This window comes from Falco cherrug, chromosome 2 (genome assembly GCF_023634085.1).
Source record: "Falco cherrug isolate bFalChe1 chromosome 2, bFalChe1.pri, whole genome shotgun sequence".
NCBI classification, from domain to species: domain Eukaryota; kingdom Metazoa; phylum Chordata; class Aves; order Falconiformes; family Falconidae; genus Falco; species Falco cherrug.
Window position 1 is genome coordinate 107,877,337 of NC_073698.1, and position 22,204 is coordinate 107,899,540.

At 37.6% G+C, this 22,204-nt stretch overlaps 1 protein-coding gene across 5 annotated transcripts in view; it reads right to left on the reverse strand.

The window, feature by feature from the left end:
* LOC102054530 (multidrug resistance-associated protein 1) overlaps positions 1-22,204 on the reverse strand; it is a 51,129-nt gene that overhangs the window by 7,248 nt on the left and 21,677 nt on the right. For 4 of the 5 annotated variants that reach the window (XM_055701354.1, XM_027815241.2, XM_055701356.1 and 1 more), the window contains 16 exons: positions 21,140-21,208; positions 20,411-20,548; positions 15,558-15,704; positions 14,184-14,268; positions 14,001-14,067; positions 12,364-12,490; positions 10,808-10,984; positions 10,111-10,278; positions 8,864-9,050; positions 7,181-7,250; positions 6,163-6,223; positions 4,758-4,977; positions 4,113-4,267; positions 2,864-3,019; positions 1,601-1,800; positions 632-758 (listed from right to left, as the gene is read on the reverse strand). In XM_055701354.1, coding sequence (XP_055557329.1) covers positions 632-758; positions 1,601-1,800; positions 2,864-3,019; positions 4,113-4,267; positions 4,758-4,977; positions 6,163-6,223; positions 7,181-7,250; positions 8,864-9,050; positions 10,111-10,278; positions 10,808-10,984; positions 12,364-12,490; positions 14,001-14,067; positions 14,184-14,268; positions 15,558-15,704; positions 20,411-20,548; positions 21,140-21,208 — 2,154 coding nt within the window. The remainder of the gene's footprint in view (positions 1-631; positions 759-1,600; positions 1,801-2,863; positions 3,020-4,112; positions 4,268-4,757; positions 4,978-6,162; positions 6,224-7,180; positions 7,251-8,863; positions 9,051-10,110; positions 10,279-10,807; positions 10,985-12,363; positions 12,491-14,000; positions 14,068-14,183; positions 14,269-15,557; positions 15,705-20,410; positions 20,549-21,139; positions 21,209-22,204) is intronic. The other variant, XM_055701355.1, reaches the window with a different exon arrangement.

Consider the following 22,204-nt stretch of genomic DNA (forward strand, 5'->3'; position numbering starts at 1 on the left):
AGGTCTATATATTTTTTTGTATTTCTATTCATGAGTATCTCTCAGCTGCGTTTCTGAAGCACTCACCACAGTGAGAATCTGAACACCACTAGACTCCTGAGTATCACAAGAACATAAAACTTGGATGCTTAGCTTCTGTATACATAATGCTTAGGATTTACTTTAACTAGCAACTTACCAGTACAGTTTACCTTACCTCGAGACACATTTCAAATGTGGCTCTCATTTATTACTTTTACAAGGACAACACCCAAGTAAATGATTTTATTAGTAAGCATTCCTACATAACATTTAGTAAGTGAACAAGAACAAGAAATCAAATATGAAGTATGGCTGTGCATGACTAGGCTTCTTATTTGGTTTATCAGAACACTTAAAAACAAGTCATACTCAGTTAACTTGATTTTTAAGTATGTTTTAATAGTTATTGTTTCATCTAAATTCAAAAGTGGATAATAATTGATGTGAAGCTTCTCAGAATTAATGGAATGCAAAGGAAAACTCTGTTCTGCCCATGGGATTTAGTGTTGCTAATGCTACTGTGCATATTCACCTACTCAGCCACATTGTATGTATCCTTCTTTTTTCATATGCAATGTGGTAGCAGCAAAAAAAGAAAAACATTACTTACATTTAGAGCATAGGATATTGATAAACCCACTGTAGAAGAACTCACTGTATTTCCAGCCAGTACTACAAACACTGCAGCAAAGAAGACCATTAAATTTCCCAGAAATTCAAGCCTGACAGACAGCCACCTGTATTAAATCAAGGCAAAGAAAAAATGTGAATTACCTACAAAATTTTTGATAGTACAGCAAACATATTGCTAATATAATGACTCTTTGAGATCATTGTATTAGCCATATACTCACTTTACAAAAGAGATAAGTACTATTATTCCCATTTTACAGGTGGACGGGGGAGGGAATATAACATGTCTAGAACTGGCAGCACTGTTAAAAACAAAATGCAGGTGTCTCAACTCCTGGCTAGTGCTCCCTTTACTCTTCATACTGCTTTCCTGCTCTTCCTATCTGGAAAAAAATCTGGTGTATGACTGAAAACCAGATCTGAAAATCTTCACCTTGCTAATCTCTGCCCATAGCTGAACTGAATCACAAAGGAAGGAGAGGAAATGGACGTATTTCCTTAAACGCAAGATTCCACTCTCTAAGACCCGCCCAGTGCCTGTAGGTACAGACACCAGGTTACTTTCACGTGAACTACCAAAATATAAATTCAATTTGTTCGTAAACTTGTAAGAGGAACTGTTAGCTGAAAGTAGTACACTCCATGCTCATGACCTATTGGTAAACATTTTTTTTAAATTTTTTTTCCTGTTCGTTGTTGTTGGTTTTTCGTAACAGGCTCATCCCAGGCAGTTTATGCATATTTTCTATAAACCTGCTAGTTTCTGGTACATAAAGAAGAAACCCTAGTGCTTAGACATAATCTACCCATCATTACAAAAAGTGGTGGATAAATTGCTCTTGTCCTCCTTTTTCCCAGTGGGTTCCTCTGACTAGAGGTAAACCCTTAGTTGTGGAATTCTACAGAAGAAAGTCTTAGTCACAGATGCAGATCAGCTGTAAAGTACCTGTTTGAGATAACATTGTTGTAGAAGTACACTAAGTTCTCATACACGACATCATTATTTCTTCTAATGAATCTTCCTTGGTGGCCAAACCCTCGAATTGTTGAGCGCCCTGCAAGAGTCTCACTGAAGTGGGAGATCACAGGAGAATGCGATGCTCCTGCTAGTCGTCGAATTTGTCGTGAACTCGCTATGTAGTATCGCTAATAAAACAGTAGAGACAAAACAGACATTTTAAGTCACTACAGTTTCTTTTACCTTTTTTTGTTTAAAATATTTGCCATATGTATTTCCAGTTAAGAAATCTGTTCAGTAATTCCTGCAAATTTTGAATATGAAAAAGTTGAATGTGTCTACACATAAAAAAAGCTATTCACAAACATTGTAGAAAAAGAAAAATCTGTCTCTTGGGACACACCAATATTTTAGTGCTGACATAACTGAAATATATAAATTACTGGCAAGTTTAAAATAGGAGACTATTACTTCCAAATTCTATAGAAAACGTGCTATAGCACAAGAGGTGTCTAACAACCGACCAAAACTTTTGTGTAAACTTCAAGTTAGAATGTTCTGTTTCCTTCTCAGATGAAATTCAGCCTTTATTTCATTCATTATTAAGGAGATATTATCTGTATTTAAATTATTTAACAGACTGAATCCAGGCACTCTTTTCCTTCCTCTGTATTCTTATTTTAAGAATCTTTTAAGGTCTTTAATCACAGACCACCCTTTGAGCATCAAGAAACAAGAATGCAGCTGTTAGTCTTCCTGAAACATTACTTTTTGGTTTCTCAGTAGTGTAACTGGCACTCTAGACAAAAAACAGCACAGGTAGTTTAGGCGTTATTCTATTTTACATCTGTTGTTTCAGGGTTACCCTTCAACTTTTAATTTTCACTATTATATACAGCGTTTTTTTCAGGTAACTTAATCAAATTTTTCAGTGGGATCTGTATCAATACTGTATCTTCCTAAGAAAAAGGCAAATATAAAGAGAAAAACAGAAGATGTTAAAATTTCCCAAGCATTACAGGATATATTCAAGAAGAGTTCTAATTTCCTTTTAAGAAGCTGAGGATTTTTTTCTGAAAGCAATTTCACATGTGTTCTGTATACATATATATATATATATGTATGTATGTATGTTTGGGGTTTGTTTTTTGGTTTTCGCAATAAAGAATAATTTAAGCCGGTATCCTTGATTGTTTTGAACATTTGATCCACATATATTGAGAAATCCTTATAAAAGCTTAATGCACTTACTTGGATAGTAAAATAAATGCATCCCAGGGGAATAACTACCACTATGAATAGTGGTGAGGCAGATGTGATAACCAGAATGGTTCCAATAACATCTAGTGTACAATTTAGCCAAGTTCGTAGGTAGTAATGGAAACGTATGTCCACTATAAATAAGTCCTGTAACGATGCACAGAAGAATCAATATTTTATGTGTAAATTCCACTAAAAACTTCAAGAAAGTATCTTTAAAAATGGAATAAAACTGAAATATCTAGTAGCATCCCCCCTGATTATATCCTAATGAATGTATTCATATATTATTATTTGCCTAAAAATGAAAAAGACATAATAGCTTTTAGACTACTTGTATGTCAGAGAACAGGCTCAGAGTGTGTAAAGTCAAAAAGAGACAGCTCTTGCTATTTTGTTACTCAATATTATTTAGCTTACATAAAGCATATCAGACTGAAAGGAGGCCAGGAATTCAAATCCTAACTCTGTATACTCCTGTTCATAGTTCTGGAAGCATATTGATCTATTACTAATCTCTTACTATATGTGGTAAAGCTTTTTCAAACCCAGTTTATAATATATCACTACCAAAGACTAGGGGCTTTAGTGAAACCTAAATCAACTGATCTTTTAGTGTATTATACAACCACTCTTCTATTCTAGAGAGCAGAGCCACCAACAGTCACTGTATTTGAAGTAATCAGTAATGCATCAGTAATGCAACGATCTAATTATGATGAGAGTGGGAAGTATTAAAGTCACAGTGAATAGCACTTGTATGTGTATTAGAGGTTCCAGTTAAAGCCAAAACACCACAAACAGAAAATAACATCCACTTTATGTCTATACACCTCCAAGAACATGAATTTAATGTATTAATTGGTTTTGACAATAACATTTGATTCTGATATACAGTATACTATCTAAGAAAAATACAGGTTGGTTTTTTTTAAAAAAAATCAGGTTTAGGTCTCGTAAACTCATTGCACTGCAGCAACAGTTTTAGAGGAATGGCCTCCTAATAGTCTTGGATAAGGTCTATACAACTACTAATAATATGGTTTGATGGTTTTGTAAGAAAATAGCTTGAGACAGTTTTTTAAGATTTTATGCACTGAAACAGCTTTCTACTGCTAGATACCGCATTCACTTATTTTGATATCTTTAAGTTTTCAACAATACTAAATGGAATTAAATCTGTAGTCACTCAAGCTTCATTCTCATAAAATGGAAAATACGCATGATTTTTCTCCTTCACCTTTGTGAATCTATTGATGATCTGACCAACTGGATTAGTTTCAAAACACTGAAGAGGAAGGTGCAACACGTCATCTAACAGCTGATGATGCAATGTCCGAGAGGCAGACAGGGATCCCTTGGTGAGCACATAAGCACCACAGCAAATGAGAAGACCTTGTGAATGGATAAATTAAAAGACATTATGAATGGTTGGGGAGGGAAAGGAGATGGAACTTGTTTCTGTCACTTTTCTACCACAGTGAGCAATCCAACAGTTGTGCTTCACATCTTAGTTTTACAAATGCACATTTTTGTATTTTGTTGATACATGTGACTATTTCATAAGTATGTTTTTCCTGCAGTTAAGTCTTTCATGTTAGCATGCCATAACACATCAACACTGATTTCCTTCCTCATTGAGATGCCAACATAACTTCATTTGGTTACGCTTTGATATTCCAAAAATTCACAGAAGTATCATAAAATTAAATAGCATTTTCTTCTACATGTCTGTATATTTCTTCTCTCCCCAGGTTAAACTATTATACTGGTTTGCATACAATTCTGTTTATGAAACAACCAGGACTATTTCTTTACTAATACACATTCAGGCAGATTAAACTCAGCAAATGGTGAGAAAACAGTCAAAAATGTTTATCCTTGCCTTGTATGAATCCCAGAAGCCCATAGATGAGAAGTTTATAGTTTTGTGATTGTTTCCACTCTGTAAAATCACTAATTTTGGCTGTTTCTGCAGTCCAGGTGCTCAGCCACAGATTCTGTCCAATGGCTAGTGCATTTTGTGCTAAATAAGCAGCTATGGTGAGCCACATCCATCGCCAGCTGAAGGCTTGGAGGTATTTCAAAACGACTGATATTTTCATCTAAATACATTTAAAAAAAAAGAATATATTTTTTAAAAAGTTACCCTTAAAATCATTATCATTGTAAATACAGATCCAAGTTATATAATGGGAACGGGATAAATCTAAATTATTTTTTAAATAAATCTGACAACTTAGGTATATGAAGACATACTGTAAAAACACTTCCCCTCCCACTACACTCTGCTCTTTAAGGATACATATCATAGGCAAACTTGCTTGTGGTATTTTCCAGTGTCAAGACTTAAAAAAACATACACATGTAGATTATACGAAACAAACAAAAAAACAAAACAAACTAATCCCCCCCAAAACCCAAGGAAACAAAAGTGCAATTCCTGGGCAGTTTGTATGAAGCAAATCTTACTCTATTCATCAATGGGACTAGAAACTTTAGACCTGCCACTCTGGGCTGCCGGAGTCAATGACATTAGTGTCAGCAGGAAAAATCTCATCCTTGGTGTAGATGAGGACTAATGGGACCAAACTCAGCTAGGCCACTGGAAAGGCAGAACTTGCAGAAGCAGAATAATGACAGATTCTTGGATTTCATTACAGGGTCTGAAGTGAAATGAGCTGTAGTTGGCACAAACTTTTCTGTCTCTTCTGCAAACTCCTTTTCTCAAGCGTCTATTTCTACCATCTTGCTAGAAACTCACACCTTCTTCCCCCCTTCTTATTTTAATTAAACTACAGCTTCCCAGTAAGTTTTGACCTTCTCCACACTCCTGTTTCACTTGTTCTTTTTCCCTTCCCTAGCAACTGGCACGTTTTTTTAATGGAAACTGCAGAAAGTGTGCTTCTAACATAAAACAATACTGCAGTAGTATTACCATGCAAAATTTCTACTCCCTCCTCCAGTACACAGGTATTTATAAACTTCCTAAAGGTAAGACAGGCAGAATGTTTTTCTAACAGAGGTAAAAGCTTTTTTCATCTTCTTCTTTATGAAATATGCAAACCAGACTGGAGCTAGATGTAATGTGAAAATACAGCCAGTAGCAGATCATCAAAATAGAAAATCTCAGATACCTACTTTAAATTTGATAAAAACCTGTAAAATTTATTTTAAATTCAGTAATGAGATGTCAGGCAACCTTAACAAGAAACAGAAAACTGTAACTGCAAAATAATACGTTTATGGGAAAAAAATAAAGTCAAAGCTTTTTCTATTAGTATACTTACGCCACCAGTGGTAACTTTTTCTTTATTGTTAGTGAGTGTTTTCCATTGATCGAAGGAAGAACTGCAAACAAGAAACACTTTCAAGTCTTCTTGTGAATCCTCATACAAAGAATAATCAATTTATTTCTCAGCAAAAATGGTTACTATAAAATCTTGTAATTTTTTCCTATGGAGACACAAACTGTCCTCACGTGTACTGTTTTTCTTGTTATAATAATATTATGGCCAGAAGACACACTAGGTATGACCTTTTCGTTTCTTGTATAATTACGTGTAGAGAAAACTGAGCTTGCCCTGCATAAACATCAGCGAGAGATGTAAGACTGCCCTTTTCTGGGCCATGTAAGTGTTGTGTTGTGCAACTTGGCTCTCAGACCTTGTCTGGGCCCAGGATTAGGGCTTATTATTTGACGCTTCCAGTCCTACTACTTTTGGACCAGGGTGGTTAAGCTTAAGTGTCCTGCATTCTCTGAACTTTCTAGGTTGAGTCTCATCTACTTCATCTTTGCACTACCTTACATAACTGCAAATACAGCACTACAGTGCTTTACAAATCCATCTAGGTGGTTATTCACTATTAGAAAGCCCAGAGGTTTTCTTAAAGGTGGATAAAGACAAATCAATATTACAAAGGAAAAACAAAGAGCATAAACAACTTGTTAATATATCAAAAAGTCAGATTTCTGCCAGGGAATTGTGGTTGCATCCACACCAGTGACCTCAGTTGATCTTCTGAAAGTCCCCTTCATTCCTGCTTAATGTACTTTGGTACACACTGTGAAGCAGCCCATGAACTGGACCTCCTGAACTCATGCAGCACATTAACGAGACTTCTTTTGTATAAAGTGAAAACAATGTGAGCTCCAGATACACGCTCTCAACTGCTAATGGGCATTCAGGCTTAACCCGTGTTTACACAGTGAAGCATAGTGGTGCAGCCTTCAGCACTTTGTGTTGTTCTAGCACTGCATCACTTAAGCAATGGCTAATTTTTTTTTTTTTTTTTCAAAATACTTACTCTTTATATTTCAGCAGTTCTCTTTGTTGCAGACTCCTGCCCAGCTGGCCCCCTTCTTTTGAAGAAATCACTGTAAGGGGGGGGGGGGGGGGGGGGAAATAAAAAATGTATTTTCAGTATTATACCACGAGTAAACAGATACAGTACAAGAAGTTAAAAATAAAAAATGGGAACAAATTGATGCATTGCAATAATTTAAATTACGAACACCTTAAGTCGACCTAGTCTTGGAATAAGTACTACACAAGACAGACACACTTATGACCAAATGCTAGAACTGTGAGAGCAGGTAAATCTCCCCCATGAGCCTAGAGTCTCTTTGGAATTCCAGTCTTGCTTAAAGTATTACTATCCCTGTAAATACTAACGTTAGTGTTTATCTCAAAGTATTCTTGGATCATGGCCTGCATTTCTGTTCTTTATGTGTTAATGAAAGGAGTCAATACTTTTTTCTTCCAGGAATGTATTTTTTTCTTCTTTTCATATTTGATGTTATTTTTGTCCACAGACCTGTTAAGACATAGATATGTTTCCTGCGTCCATCTATCCTGCTGAATGTGCCTCTGCTGTATAATTTTGTATCACAACACATTGCATACCATTTCTTCTCTTCATTGCTTTGGTTCCCCTTCCCTCTCTTTATTACGTTTCACGAATAATACATGTTTCCTTACATGGCTACCTCATACCTTCATCCCAACACAGCTAACTCAAGACTGCTCACTGCTTTCTTTTGCAAATTTGCTATTCTGTCTGTCCACTCCCCCCTGTCAAACCCCAGCAAATATTTGAGAGTGCGGGCTCCAGTACAGGGCCTGAATGCACCATTTGTGCATTGTACAGGCTCAGTTTAGAGGTGCTAAGCTAACTGGAAACCAGCATTATAAACGTCTGCAGATATTCATCTCTCATAGGACTCCTCTGTGTCATGTGGAGAGATTGCTTCTCTCATAATTAAATAACCACAATTAATATCCTCTTGAAGTACATGATGAAAACAGGTCAAACAGACTGCATTGTCAATGTACGTGTTCCTTTCCTGCAACTCTATAAAGGGCCCGTATTGAATAACTCAGGTACAGAAGCTGAATCCCAATCTATATGAATGATTTGTAAGTATGATTTTTTTAAGGTACTATGCAGTATTTGTTTGTTTATGCTGTCTACCTGTTGGCTGGAAGTATTTCATATGAGTACTAAAAGGTTTTGGTTTTGCCTTTTTAGCCTACAAATGGACCATATTCTCCTTCCCTGCTGTGCTCAACGATTACAGCAGTCTAAGGTGATGGAAACAGGAACATCCAATATAAATCAGGACATAATCACTGACACTGCAAGATTAATTTGAAATTTCCATAAGTTATTTATTGGGCAATAAATCCTTAGCAGAATCAGGTAACTTTAACAGGTAATTAATACAGTATGTAAAAGAAGCAAACAGCTGCATAAGGCAGTTTTATCACACGTTCATTAGTTGAAAGAGTAAACCATTTGATCTCAAGACATTAAAGCCTGATTTTTTTTATTTTATACCCTATAATTCTATACCAAAACACAGACAGAAATACCCTACATTTTCCAGCAATTACTGTATTCATTTACAGGAAGAAGAGGAGGAATATTTTGACAAGCTTGAATGAAAACTAAAAATACTAAGCAAACACAGTATACAAATTTTCTCACCTTCCACTGGGGTTGTCTTTTCATTTGTATGCTCTGCACTGAAGACTTGAATAAGCTCAGTAAAATTAGCTCTCTTTGAAATTAGTTCTTGGTAGGTCCCCATTTGACTTATTCTGCCCTTTTCCATTACTATTATAAGATCGGTGTGAGGCAGGAGCGTTACGTTATGGGTCACCAATATATGAGTCTGGAACACAATGTACCATATAAATACAAAGAATACAAAGTGTATATTAGAAGCAGACATTATATTATGATAGCTGGAAAGATATGGAATTTTTCTGGGATTTTGCTCATTTATTTGTCTATTATTATTATTATTGTTACTTATTGCCTACTTTATTACATGAATTTTAATTGTTGATTGTAATGTCAAACTTTATGCCTATAGCTATTTGCTATGACTTGCACTTATCTGTCTCTTAATGTGTATCTCCTGGTCAGGAATGGTTTAGATTAGGTTGTAAAGATAAGAGGTAGATATTACAGGTTTTAACATACTACATGTAGTTTCATAATCTCAATAACAAAATCTGCTTACAAGTCTACCATCACTAGAGTTCTTGCTTCTGCCAGACACTTATAACCCATGAAGCAGATAAATTAAGAGAAGGGAGAAGCGAGAGAGGGAACGTGAAAGACATTTACTTTATAGTAAGTAACATATTCATAATAATAAGTATTTCATAGTAATACATGTATTTTGTGGGCATCAGCCAGCAGGAATGATTTGTCCTAATTCATGACACTGAGGAGAGATTTTTTACAAGCTGTCTTACTTTCCCATGTGAACAGCTTTTAAACAGGAGAGTCTATTCCTTCTGATTCTACTTCCCCCTAAGAATTTCTTTGTTCAACAAGAATCCTTTCTTTCTATAACCTATACTGGCTATAACCTATTTACTGCAGTGAGGCATCAACAGTGACCATGATCAAGAGTGATCAATATGCAGATCACAGCACTCCTCAAAAGCTGCCAGGAAAGAAAAATGAGCAAATATTATATGAATCTTCCAGGCTCCCAGGTCAGGCCAGCCCTCAATCTTTTTTTTGGTCTGTGCTATGCCTTCACAATAGGCTTCAAATTGGCACAATCAGCTGTGCTTTTTATTTAGCCCCTTTCTTCAGAATGACTTTCATCAACATGCTAGGTAAGAGATGAGCGTTTGCAGAATGACCGGGACCTCTACTGTTGTATTGTACAAAGCAGTTCATCCCCAAATTGAAAGGATGACACCCTACTTCACCTTGCTTTTTAGGAGACCTGAAGGTCCAATTAGCTTCTCAAAAAGGTGTTTCCCAATGTGTACATCCACAGCAGACAGGGTGTCATCCAGAAGATACAAGTCAGCATTGCTGTACACAGCTCTAGCGAGACTCACTCTCTGCTTCTGCCCTCCACTTATATTGACACCCTAAGAAAAGAAAGACAAAATAATCCACATTTAAATATGAAATACTAAAGAAGACCAGTGTATCACACTCAGTTGCATCATTATTTTTTTCAGGTAATCAAAGTAAATTTTATACTAGATATGAAAATAGAAAGGTTAGCATTTGGATTTTCAAGTAATTAGAGCAAAGCCTGGCCTCTGTTGATTAAATTCCCACTCCAGAATGAGCAAATGCAAATACTTTAGAAAACTACAAAATAACTTTTATTTACAGTCATACAGGCATTTTTAGAGTATAAAGGAAACCTGGAGAACAGGACAGGGCTGACTCAAACTTCTGTATAGAGAAGAGCTATTTTAATAATTATAAGAGTTCAGAGCTTGAACAGAAGTTAAGTTCAAAGTAAGTAAGCTAAGTAAGGAGATGGGCTAGATGTATTTGGCTGAGGACTGATTAATCATCAGTGACAATTATAAAATAGATAATATATAAAACCATAAAAGCCATAACTTAACTTATCGCATCATTTCTGACACCTCAAATTCTTACCCTTTCTCCAATCTCTGTTTGGTCTCCATTCAGTAGCTGTTCCAAATCTGGCAGTAAAGCACAAGACTCTAAAACAAGTTTGTAGTACGGCATATTTAGATTTGCACCAAAAAGAATATTTTCCTGTAAACTGTCATTTTGAATCCAAGCTTGCTGAGAAACATATGCCACTGAACCCTGAAAAGAATAGGAAACAATTTTTTTACTTGGGCTTTCTGAACATGAAAAATAGCTTTTAAGAATACATTTTAAATTCCAGCTTTAGCTCAAAGTAACCGGTAATTACCTCCAAAACTTGAGTATTATTAAACAGTTAAAATTTTGACTAAGTCAGATAATAAAACGAATCAGTTGAATATTCCTGTATAACAGCTTGCCTGTACTAATTTAAGAGCACGTACTTTGAATAAAACTAACAAAGCTGGGACATATATTGAGCAAAGTCTTGCAGGAAAGATGTCAGTGACAAAAAGGCATTGGTTGTAAGATTTACATGCAGCAATACAATTTGATTGTGTTTTTACATAACATGCTGTGGAATGTGTCAGTCATTAGAAATTAAGGTTACAGGACAGAAGTGATAATTAGAAATGCTCCTAGATCTTTTCTTCCATTAAGCTACATGACCTGTGAAAATCTATTAATTTTACAACAACAAATTGATAGCACACACTTACTGGGTATATGCCTTCCTTGTTAAGATTCTACACAGTTTATCTTTTTCCTCTTAATTCCTACTCTCAGATTCAGAACACCTCAACTTCATATTCTTCCCCCATCCCCCAAGAGTGACAGAATACTGTACTAGATTTCCATAGGAGTGGATTTTTATTCAACATTTATTTTCAAGGCTGAGACACTTTTAATGTTGCCACATCCACTTGCAACCAGATTAACCCACATTGTGCTTATCCATTGAAATTTATTGGCTCAAACACTGTAGTCGGTTTTCAAATGTTAACTCCCTCCATATCTATAACCTATAAAAAACTTTCCTAAACTCTTTTCTGGGATGGGGACTTTCCCTGCTCTATGTAACTACAAGACAAGTTAAGCTACAGGGTTTCCTATCACCAGGTAAGCCAGCACCTTAATTCCACCTCTGCATAAAGTTCAACTTTTCCCTCTATTTCCATATCCTGTATCTTCTCTACACATAAGCCATTGCAAGAAACATGATCATCTTCTACAACAGTTTATGACTGCTCCAACTGGGTCATGTCTGTACAGCTGTTCAAAACCAGCAACCATTAGATGTTTGGGCTCAATATATGACTTAAACACTCATGATTTTTGCACTGAATTATACAGATTATAAAAAAATGAAAATAGCTTTGTAATCACTTTGGTTGAAAACAAAGAGAAACTGTTACACCGTTAACAAAGTGTCATTGTGTTGCTTTTCTTTGAAGATTTAGGAAGCTGGAGCTACCTTTGCCAGTATTTATACAATCATAAATAGTTGAGGAGGAAAAACTACACTTTCAAATGCAGTTCTGCTTAATTTAGGTATTGACGAGTGGGCAAAGCAGGGCGACACGGACAGACAATCTTACTCTTCTCTGAACTGTTCCTTCAAGTTTCTCCATTTCTCCAAGAACAGCAGAAAGAAAAGATGACTTTCCAGATCCAACCTGTCCCACAACAGCAACTAAAGAGCCTTCAGGAATGCTGACATTCAAGCTGGAAATATTGAGGAAGACAAGTTAGTTATCCTCTCTGTAAACATTCCATCATGTATGGGTTGTGGTCACTGAAGAAAGAGATACTCTATTTTACTCTCAGAATGATGAGAAACTAGTACTTCAGTTTGCATATCTTTTGACTATATACTGTTCGGAAACTTGCAATAATGACTTCAAGTATAAATTTATTTGTCTGCAAGTTAAGAGATTGTGCTTTCATCTGATCATAATAAAAATCAAATGGGAGACAGTCTAACCAATAGGTGGTCTTATTTCTAAGGCCTGCAGTGCATGTTCCATCTTACTCTGACAATCACCTGCTAGACTTCTCACGTAGCATCTACTGTAGTCAATGAGTGATCCCTCTTAAGGGAGAAAATAGCTGTTTGGGTAAATAAAAGCTGCCCTTCGTAACCTGCAGATTTTGCTGTCAAAATAAGTACAATGTGTACTCATAAACTTTACACAAGGAGAGCCACTTGCTGCATCTGCACCTTATGCTATCTGGATCTCAGTGTGTTCTGATTTGAAGGCCCTACGCTAAGATAAGCATAGTTCCTTCACACTGGAGCTTGGAGAACAGATGAGGTAGAGAAAGACTGTACCCGGAGACTATACCAGACTTTAATGAAGTCTGTATGTGATGCTGAAGACAGCTTATACCTGGGTACTATATTGCAGGCTATGGTGGCTGAGATGTAGACACTTGAATGCCACGTTACGGGAAGTGATCCCCCCAGCCCTGAGAGGAATAAGGTAGATAATGTGGTGAGAGGGTTAGACCAGCTGGGTTGCAACCTCTTCAGCTGCCTTAGCAAAATTTAACAGCTGTAGAGCCCTTATCAAATAGGTTTCTCATTCCACTTGAGAGCTTTGTTACTCCCTCACCTTACTAACCCTCCAATGCGTAGCAGTTTCAGGAGAGCGTAATTTACACCTAAGCAATACCTTGTTAGGTATTGTCAAACAAAAAGAGAGGTTATTTCAGGCAAAAGAGAAAACTGTGAGAAAAGCGGATTTAGTGTTTGTTTCTTCTTTCCAAAGGAAGTCACAGCCCAATTTTAAGATCAGTATTCAACGCAAGGCTGCATAAACTACCTTAGCTTACTTGTCGGCAATATAAAATGCTACAATGGCAAAAAGGCATCTTGGCAGTTAATGCTCCCCAAAATGCAATTCAGGAAACATTGATATTATAGTTAAATCTCCCTTGTGCAAACTGAGAGGACAGGTGGTAGGAAAGGAGGAAGGAAGAGGGAAGAAGAGCACTGGCTTCCCATAGTACTTATCCAGTACTATGACAGGGAACATGCACTTTATGTGGTTCCTCTTGGAGCATCAGGGAGACCAGGTCAGACTTGATCTTCCAAAGCACACACATTTATGTTCTTTTGGCTATGTAACATCATGAACAATTCTGAATCAGAATATAGTAAACCTGAACAAAATCTCTATAGACATCACATTCTGCCAAAGGAGCACATAGAAATAAGTAAGAAACAGCTTACTTTTTTAAGACTGGCAGGCCATTTTTTTCCCAGCGGAAAGAAGCACCAATAAAGCCAACAGCATGATCTGTTTCAGTAAATAAAAAAAAAGCAAAGCGTTGCTAATCCATCCCCTTAATTGAGTTTCTTAGTGATCATCCATATCAAATGATGAGCAATTAAAAATTAATAGTTACTGCTTACTTCCACTGTAGTTTGTATTGACATCCTCAGGGTTAAGATCCTCAGCACACAGAAAATCCTCTAAACGGCTCAGAGAAACTTTGGTCTGCAAGATGAACATATATATACATATATATATTATTTATAACATGTCTGTGCTGCCTAATTTTTTAAATAATACTTTAAAAATTCTAGATATTATGGAAAGATATATTCCTTATCTGAAGATAGACAAAAAAGGTACTTAGGTATTTAAAAATTATTTTCCTTAAAATACTAAACAATCTAAAGTAATAAATGAGTGGTTTTTTTCTTTGAGGATCTACTGCTTGGTAGTTATAAAGTAACAGAGCATGCTTGACATAATTCAGTGTTAGAAGATATAGTTAATCAGTGAATGTCTGGTTCCTTTGACTCAATTAGTTTGTTTTCATAAACCTGTGGTGAAAACATTTTAGGTGGTTTTGTTTTTTTAAAAAAACAGTGCACAGTAACTCTCTCTCCAAATAATGAAGAAAGACAACATTTTCCTGAATGCATCATGAGATGTCCACTACTGTGCTGTGAAAAACTGAGATGAGATTGTGCTAATTTTTAATCTATTAGAAGTAAACCTTAGCAAAAGACAAAGTTTCGATATTACATTATGCTAACCAAAAATGAAATCAAATCAGGAAAAGTATTTGCTTACAGTGGTCCCCTTCCTTACAAAAAACTGATTTGTGTACATGCTGTGACAGAGCACGTTCATGAGCAGCTCATATAATATACCCAATAACAAAGTCTTAAAAGCTAGCAGTTCCCAACTCATATGGTAACCCTACTGGTGCACTATTAGGACTGAAGGTTGTTGATATGGTATCTCAACAGCTCTGCTCCTTTTTTCTCCACTTCCTTCAGTAATGATTTGACAAACACAGTATTGCAGAGTCCACAATAGGTCTTCCCTGCTTGGTACCAAGGGCTCCAATATGTAACAACAGCTGAGTGATTCAAACGTGTGCAGCCCCAATTGTTCATACTTTGTCTTCAGTGTATTATGAAAAAAAGTTGAGAGAGTAGGAGCAGAAGCTGAGACTAGCCTACTGAAGGAAGAATAGTGAGAAACAGAATGCTCACTTTTTTCAAATAAAATAATAATTATACACATAAAATAATAATACAAATTAAGAACAATTATGTGTTCTACCCAATTTTTATTCTACTTAAGAGACTGAGAGACATCCTTTAAACACAGCCTTCACACTTAATCTTTCCATAAAAATACCGTGCAGTTTCATATCAATAAAATGGAACTTAAAAGAATTAAATTACTTAATCACTCCTAGAAATAAATGAAACATGACTTGAGTATAAATATCAGCCTTTTACAGCACTTGTTCATAATATCTCTACCTGGGCTACAGCAGAGATCACAGATGGTAAATCAAACAAAGGCAGTCGCAAAATGTTAAATAATGAAATAGATGTAAAAACTTTAGTTGCTGTTAAAGCATTCTCTCCGTCCAGATGAAAGAAGACTCCAAACGTAGCCAATGAGACCTTTTAAGTAAAAAAAAAAAAAAAAAGAAAGAAGAAAAAGATATATCCACAATCAAAATCACATTATAACTACAATTTATACACAGATACTATTTTTGTTTGCATTTGAAAGGTGTGGGATCCCATTTCTGCTCATGTATAAACAGAGACTGTAACTGCTGCACACAGACACTACTGCATAGCTGCAATACTGAGTGTAGGAACACATACTATAATTTTAGTGAGCAAAAAACATGGGTACTGCATTTGACCCAACCAGATATACATGAAACTATATGAATTAACTTTCCCATCTTAGGAACTGATTTCTTCATTTATAAAACACTCAAACATGACGTTTCAGGAAATTCATATTTTTTTTCTCTTGCTATGATATTGGACATGAAATACAACTATTTACTGCAGGTATTTTTATTTTGATCACTGGATATTTTTTTTTTTCCCAAAATCTAGTCAGTAGTCATCAGAGAATAAGATGGGCTCTCACACAACAGGTAGTCAAACCTTCAGACAGAAAATGCTGAATTTAACAACCTGTCCTATGGGGTCTCTTCTGCTTGTTGAGTTTAATAGTCTTAAACTATACTAGGAATCCTAAACTAAACTACTTATAAAGTATAAGGACTCCTATAAGCCCTAAATAACAACTTGATTATTTCACTGCATTTAGTTCAAACTTTGTATTTTTCTTGCTCACTGCTTCAAATATTTCAGTTATTATCAAGGTCATAGACTGAAGGATGGCCTTAATCCTCCCTTTCACTACTCCTAAGGAATATTCCTTTTCACCTCTGTGAGTTAATGACTAGAAGATGCCAGTTTGTGTAAATGAAGTTAATGGCAGTCATTTATCCCTAAAGATTTCAGTTTGATCCATAGAATTATTCAGTTTGGAAAAGACCTTTAGGACAATGAAGTCCAACCGTTACCCTAACACTGTCAAGTCCATGACTAAACCATGTCACTAAGTGCCACAGTTACACATCTTTTAAATACCTCCAGGCATGGTGGCTCCACCACCTCCCTGGGCAGCCTGTTTCAATGCTTGACAACCCTTTCGGTGAAGACATTTTCCCTAATATCCAATCTAAACCTCCCCTGGCACAACTTGAGGCTGTTTCCTCTTGTCCTGTTGCTTGTTACTGGGGAGGAGTCTGACACCCACCTTGCTACAACCTCCTTTCAGGTGGCTGTAGAGAGCAATAAGGTCCCCCCTTGAGCCTCCTCTTATCCAGATTAAATAACCGCAGTTCCACCAGCTGCTCCTCATAAAACACATGCTCCAGACCATTCTCCAGCTTCATTGCCCTTCTCTGGACATGCTACAGCACCTCAGGGTCTTTCTTTAGTGAGAGGCCTAAAACTGAATGCAGGATTCCAGGTGCAGCCTCACCAGAGCTGAGTACAGGGGGACAATCCCTTCCCCAGTCCTGCTGGCCACACTGTTTCGGATACCAGCCAGGCTGCTGTTGGCCTCTTTGGCCCCCTGGGCACACTGCTGGCTCATGCCCAGCCGGCTGTCAACCAGCACCCCCAGGCCCTTTCCCACCAGGCAGCTTCCCAGCCACTCTGCCCCCAGCCTGTAGCGCTGCGTGGGGTGGTTGTGACCCCAGTGCAGGACCCGGCACTGAGCCTTGTTGAACCTCATACAACTGGCCTCAGCCCATTGGTCCAGCCTGTCCAGACCCCTCTGCAGAGCCTCCTGCTCTCCAGCAGATCAACACTCCTGCTCAGCTTGGCGTTGTCTGCAAAATTACTGAGGGTGCACTCGATCCATTCATCCATACAATCAATAAAGATATCAAACAGGACTAGCCCCAGAACTGAGCCCTGGGGAACACCACTTGTGACCGGCCGCTAGTGGATGTAACTCCATTCACCACCACTCTTTGGATTAGCCAGCCAGCCAGCTTTTTACCCAGCATAGAGTACACCCATCCAAGCCATGTCCAGACAGTATCTGCAGGACAATGCTGTGGAAGACAGTGTCAAAGGCTTTACTAAAGTCTAGGTGAACAAAATCCACAGCCTTTTCATCATCCGTTACATGGGTCATCTTGTCATAGAAGGAGATCATGTTCGTCTAGCAGGACCTGCCTTTTATAAACCCATGGTGACTGGGCCTGATCTGCTAGTTGTCCTGCACATGACACATGATGGCACTCGGGATGATCTGCTCCCTAACGTTCCCCAGCACCAAGGTCAGGCTGTAGTTTCCCAGATCCTCCTCCCGGCCCTTCTTGCAGATTGGCGTCACATTGGCTAATCTGCAGTCTGCTGGGACCTCCCCAGTTAGCCAGGACTGTTGCCAAATGATTGAAGGTGGCTTGGAGAGCACCTCCACTCCCATCCAGTGGGACTTAGACTTATGTCTAAGTGGTGTAGCAGTTCACTAACCATTTCCCCTTGGAGTACGGGGGCTTTATGCTGCTCCTCCATCCCTGCCTTCCAGTTCAGGGGGTGGATATCCTGAGAACCACTGGTCTTACTATTAAAGACTGAAGGAAAAAAGGCATTAAGTACCTCAGCTTTTTCCTCAGCCGTCATCACTATGTTTCCCCCTGCATCCAATAAAAGATGGAGATTCTCCTTAGCCCTCCTTTTGTTGCTAATGTATTTATAGGATAATTTTTTATTGTCCTTTATGGCAGTAGCCAGATTAAGTTCTAGCTGGGCTTTGGGCCTTCTAATTTTCTCCCCACATAACCTCAAGTCATCCTTGTAGTCCTCCTGAGTTGCCTGCCCCTTCTTCCAAAGGTCATAGACTCTACTTTTCCCCTGAGTTCCAGCCAAAGCTCTCTGTTCAGCCAGGCTGGTCTTCTTCCCTGCCAGTTTATCTTTTAGCAAATGGGGATGGACTGCTCCTGTGCCTTTAAGACTTCCTTCTTGAAGAAAGTCCAGCCTTCTTGGACTTCTTTGCCCTTCAGGACTGCCTCCCAAGGGACTCCGTCAACGAGTCTCCTAAACAGGCCAAAGTCTGCTCTCCAAAAGTCCATGGCAGCAGTTCTGCTGACCCTCCTCCTTATTTCTCTGATAATTTCATGGTCAATATGCCTAAGACAGCCTCAAACCATCACATCACCCACAAGTCCTTCTCTGTTCACACCCAACAGGTCCAGCACAGTGCCTTCCATAGCTGTCTCACTCACCCACTGTATCAAGAAGTCAAGCTGAACATTAAGTTATGAGGAACCTCCTAGACTGTTTCTGCTGTGCTATATTTCCAGGGGACATCCAATAAGTTGAAGTCCCCCACAAGAACAAGGGCTAGCAATCACGAGACTTCTCCCAGCTGCTTACAGAATATTTCACCTGCCTCTTCATTTTGGCTGGGTGGTCTATAACAGACTTCCACCATGATATCTGCCTGTTGGCCCCTTCCCCTGATTCTTACATATAAATACTCAACCCTTTCATCACCATCATCAAGCTCTATACAGTCAGAACACTCCCTAACATACAAGGCTATCCCACCGCCTCTTCTTCCTTGCCTATCCCTTCTGATTTTTTATAACCCTTTTAACCCTTCTGATGGTTTATAGCCATCCATTGCAGCACTCCAGTCATGTAAGCCATCCCACCATGCTTCTGTGATTGCAACTATATCACAGTATTTCAGCTGCACAATGGCTTCCAACTCCTGTTTGTTGCCCATGTGGCATGCATTGGTGCAGATGCACTTCACTTGGGTCACCTGTTTTTTGGGGGGAAGCCCTAATTCCCATGTGATCGTTCTCAGGCACTTCCATGGTTTCTAACACATCAATAAACCTTGTGTCTTTGCTGCCACATGGATCTCCATTCCCTACCTCCACTAAGATGGCAGGCTAAAGGCCCTCGCTAGCACACCCTCCCTCAAACGCTGGCGTGTTGAGCCCAGGCTTATCTCTAGTGAGCCTGGGTTTACCCCATTCCCCCTTCAAATCTAGTTTAAAGCTCTATCAATGAGTCCTGCCAGCTCCTGCACAAAGATGCTTTCACCCCTTTGAGACAGTTGTACCCCATTTGTTGCCAGCAGGCCTGGTGTCCTGCAGACCAACCCATAATCAAAAAAACCCCAAAATTCTGCTGGTGACACCAGGCTCAGAGCCAGACATTGATCTGCGGGCTCTTCCAGTTTCTTCCCTCATCGTTCCCTGCAACTGGAAGGACAGAGAACACTACTTGTGCTCCTGATCCCTTAACTATTTGTCCCAAAGCCCTGAAGCCTCCATTTACCTTCCAACAGAGTTTAACAGAGGGACTTAAAGATCCAAAAATCTGAATGCATTCCTGATAGAATTCCACTGAAATAAGGCCAGGATGAATTTGGTTCATATTTTTTGGGTTTTTTTCTTTTTCATGTATTTAGAAGTTTAGTCTTTGAAAAGGGATAGCTAAAAATTACAGATCAAAAGTGCATTTCCTTAAAAAGGGGTATAAAGAAGGTAGGTCATTTCTGTGTAATTGAAACAGTGAAATGAGATTCAGGAGCTTTGGATTTGATTCAACTTTCTAACCGAGGTCTTTAAAAGCTTGGTCAATTCATAATCTCTCTCATTCTTCTCCAGTTATATACATACATACTATTAGAACCTAGAGAATTGGAATATATTGTGTTGATTTAATGTTTACTGTGAGGCAACATTTGTGAGCCATTCAGCTACTAAAGCAACAGGAAACATGAGAAATACTCCTGCATAAATGAGTATTTTTATAAAACAAACCATAAAAGGAATACACGTCAATGTTAGCATGGAGTAAGTCGTCAGGTACCCAGACGACTTCAAAACATCCACTTCATGTTCTCTAATGCTCATGAGCTTCCTTTGATATGCGGGTTCCCATGCGTAAAGTTTGAGGATCTAGACAATCAAACAAACATATTTCAATAAAACAAAAAAGCAGTAACCATGGTGCAGAAAATAAGCTTAAGCTCCAAATGTCATTTTCGAATATTCAGCAATGCCAAACTACAAAAATTTAGATGTTTTACAAATGAAAGCAAGACCTAAGATAACTCTGAAGTAGGTTGTTCTTATGGAAGATATACTCTAGTCACTCTTTAATTCTTCAGATTTCAACTTGTCACTTATGTATCATAAATGATGAGCTGGTTTATTTCAAAATGGGATAAACAACAAAAAAGCTTTTCTTCTATGCTAAAATTTCACTCTGCTACAGGTTTTCAGACATCTATTAACACATTTTATATTATCATTTAAAATGTGGTAGTAAAATTAATGCATCATGGATACTAAGATTTTCAGATCAACTTAAACCAGTAAATATTTTCCAAAAACACGTTTAAGCACATTATGTTAAAACATCTTCACTTTACATTTTTATCATTATCACTAAAGTATTAGTCATAAAACTTTAGTCTTTTAAATAACTTACTTTCTATCTTTATGTCCTTACAAAAAAACCAGAACACTTATTAATTGTGGCATTACCTTTATTCCATGTAACATTTCACTTAGTAGCTTGACTCGTTGATCTGAATACCTCATTTGGCTTTTCTGCTTAAAAGACAGCAATGTTTTCATTTTAAAATGAGCAAAAAATTTTGGAAAGTAAAGTATGCGGTGAACTGTAGGCAATAAATACTTTTAATACTATTTTTACCTTGCTGAATAACATACTATCACTGCAGTTATACCTTTTTCAGTTATACATGCAGGGGAAAAAAAAGATAGGATAAAGAATTAAGTACATCTAAATAACATTTTCTCCCTAAAATATCTTAACGAGTGTATTTTAGGTTTTTGTCTTTTTTATTTTTATTAACCTTGAATTAAAAACTTAAGAGGCTTCCAGTACCCAGGGCATTCAGGAATGATAATATGGTTTTAATCTTCAAGCAGGTAAATACAGACTCAACAACAATACAGTATAATACTATATACACACATATATGAATATATACGTAATAGTGTATGAATATAAAACATTGAATACACTTATATGTACATATACAGGAGCTAGGAGGAGAGTTTCCTGTTACTGATTAATACAGTGTTATTGAAAAAAAAACTAATTAAAGAAACGCAGAAAGTCTTCTCCCTGCTATGCTACACTCAGGCTCTTCTGCATCTCACATTTCGAAAATACCAATTAACAACCTCTTTAATGTTTTGAGTCTTATTCATACAAAACAACAAGTTGCAAACTTTTAGACAGAATGATTTTTTTGTGTGTCCTTTGTGTTTCTTCTCTCTCTCTCTCTCATATCACAGTAGGGATCTAAGTGCATATGTAGCTGCTGCACCTCACCGGCAAAAGAGGTGAGAGGTCTTTGAATTTGTTTTGGGGTTTTTTTCCCCAATGTCTCTAAACTGTCACAGCCGTACAAAAGAACTAATAAGGACCCACAGTCCTCACTGAATGTTGCACCATCAAAGGCAAAATGAAACAGAGACAAATAATTGGCTTCATAGCAGTGCAAAACTTAGGGTTGTAGCTAGATTTTTTACTTTTTCAGTGGAGCTCACAGAAGTTATCAAAGTAACAGGCAATAC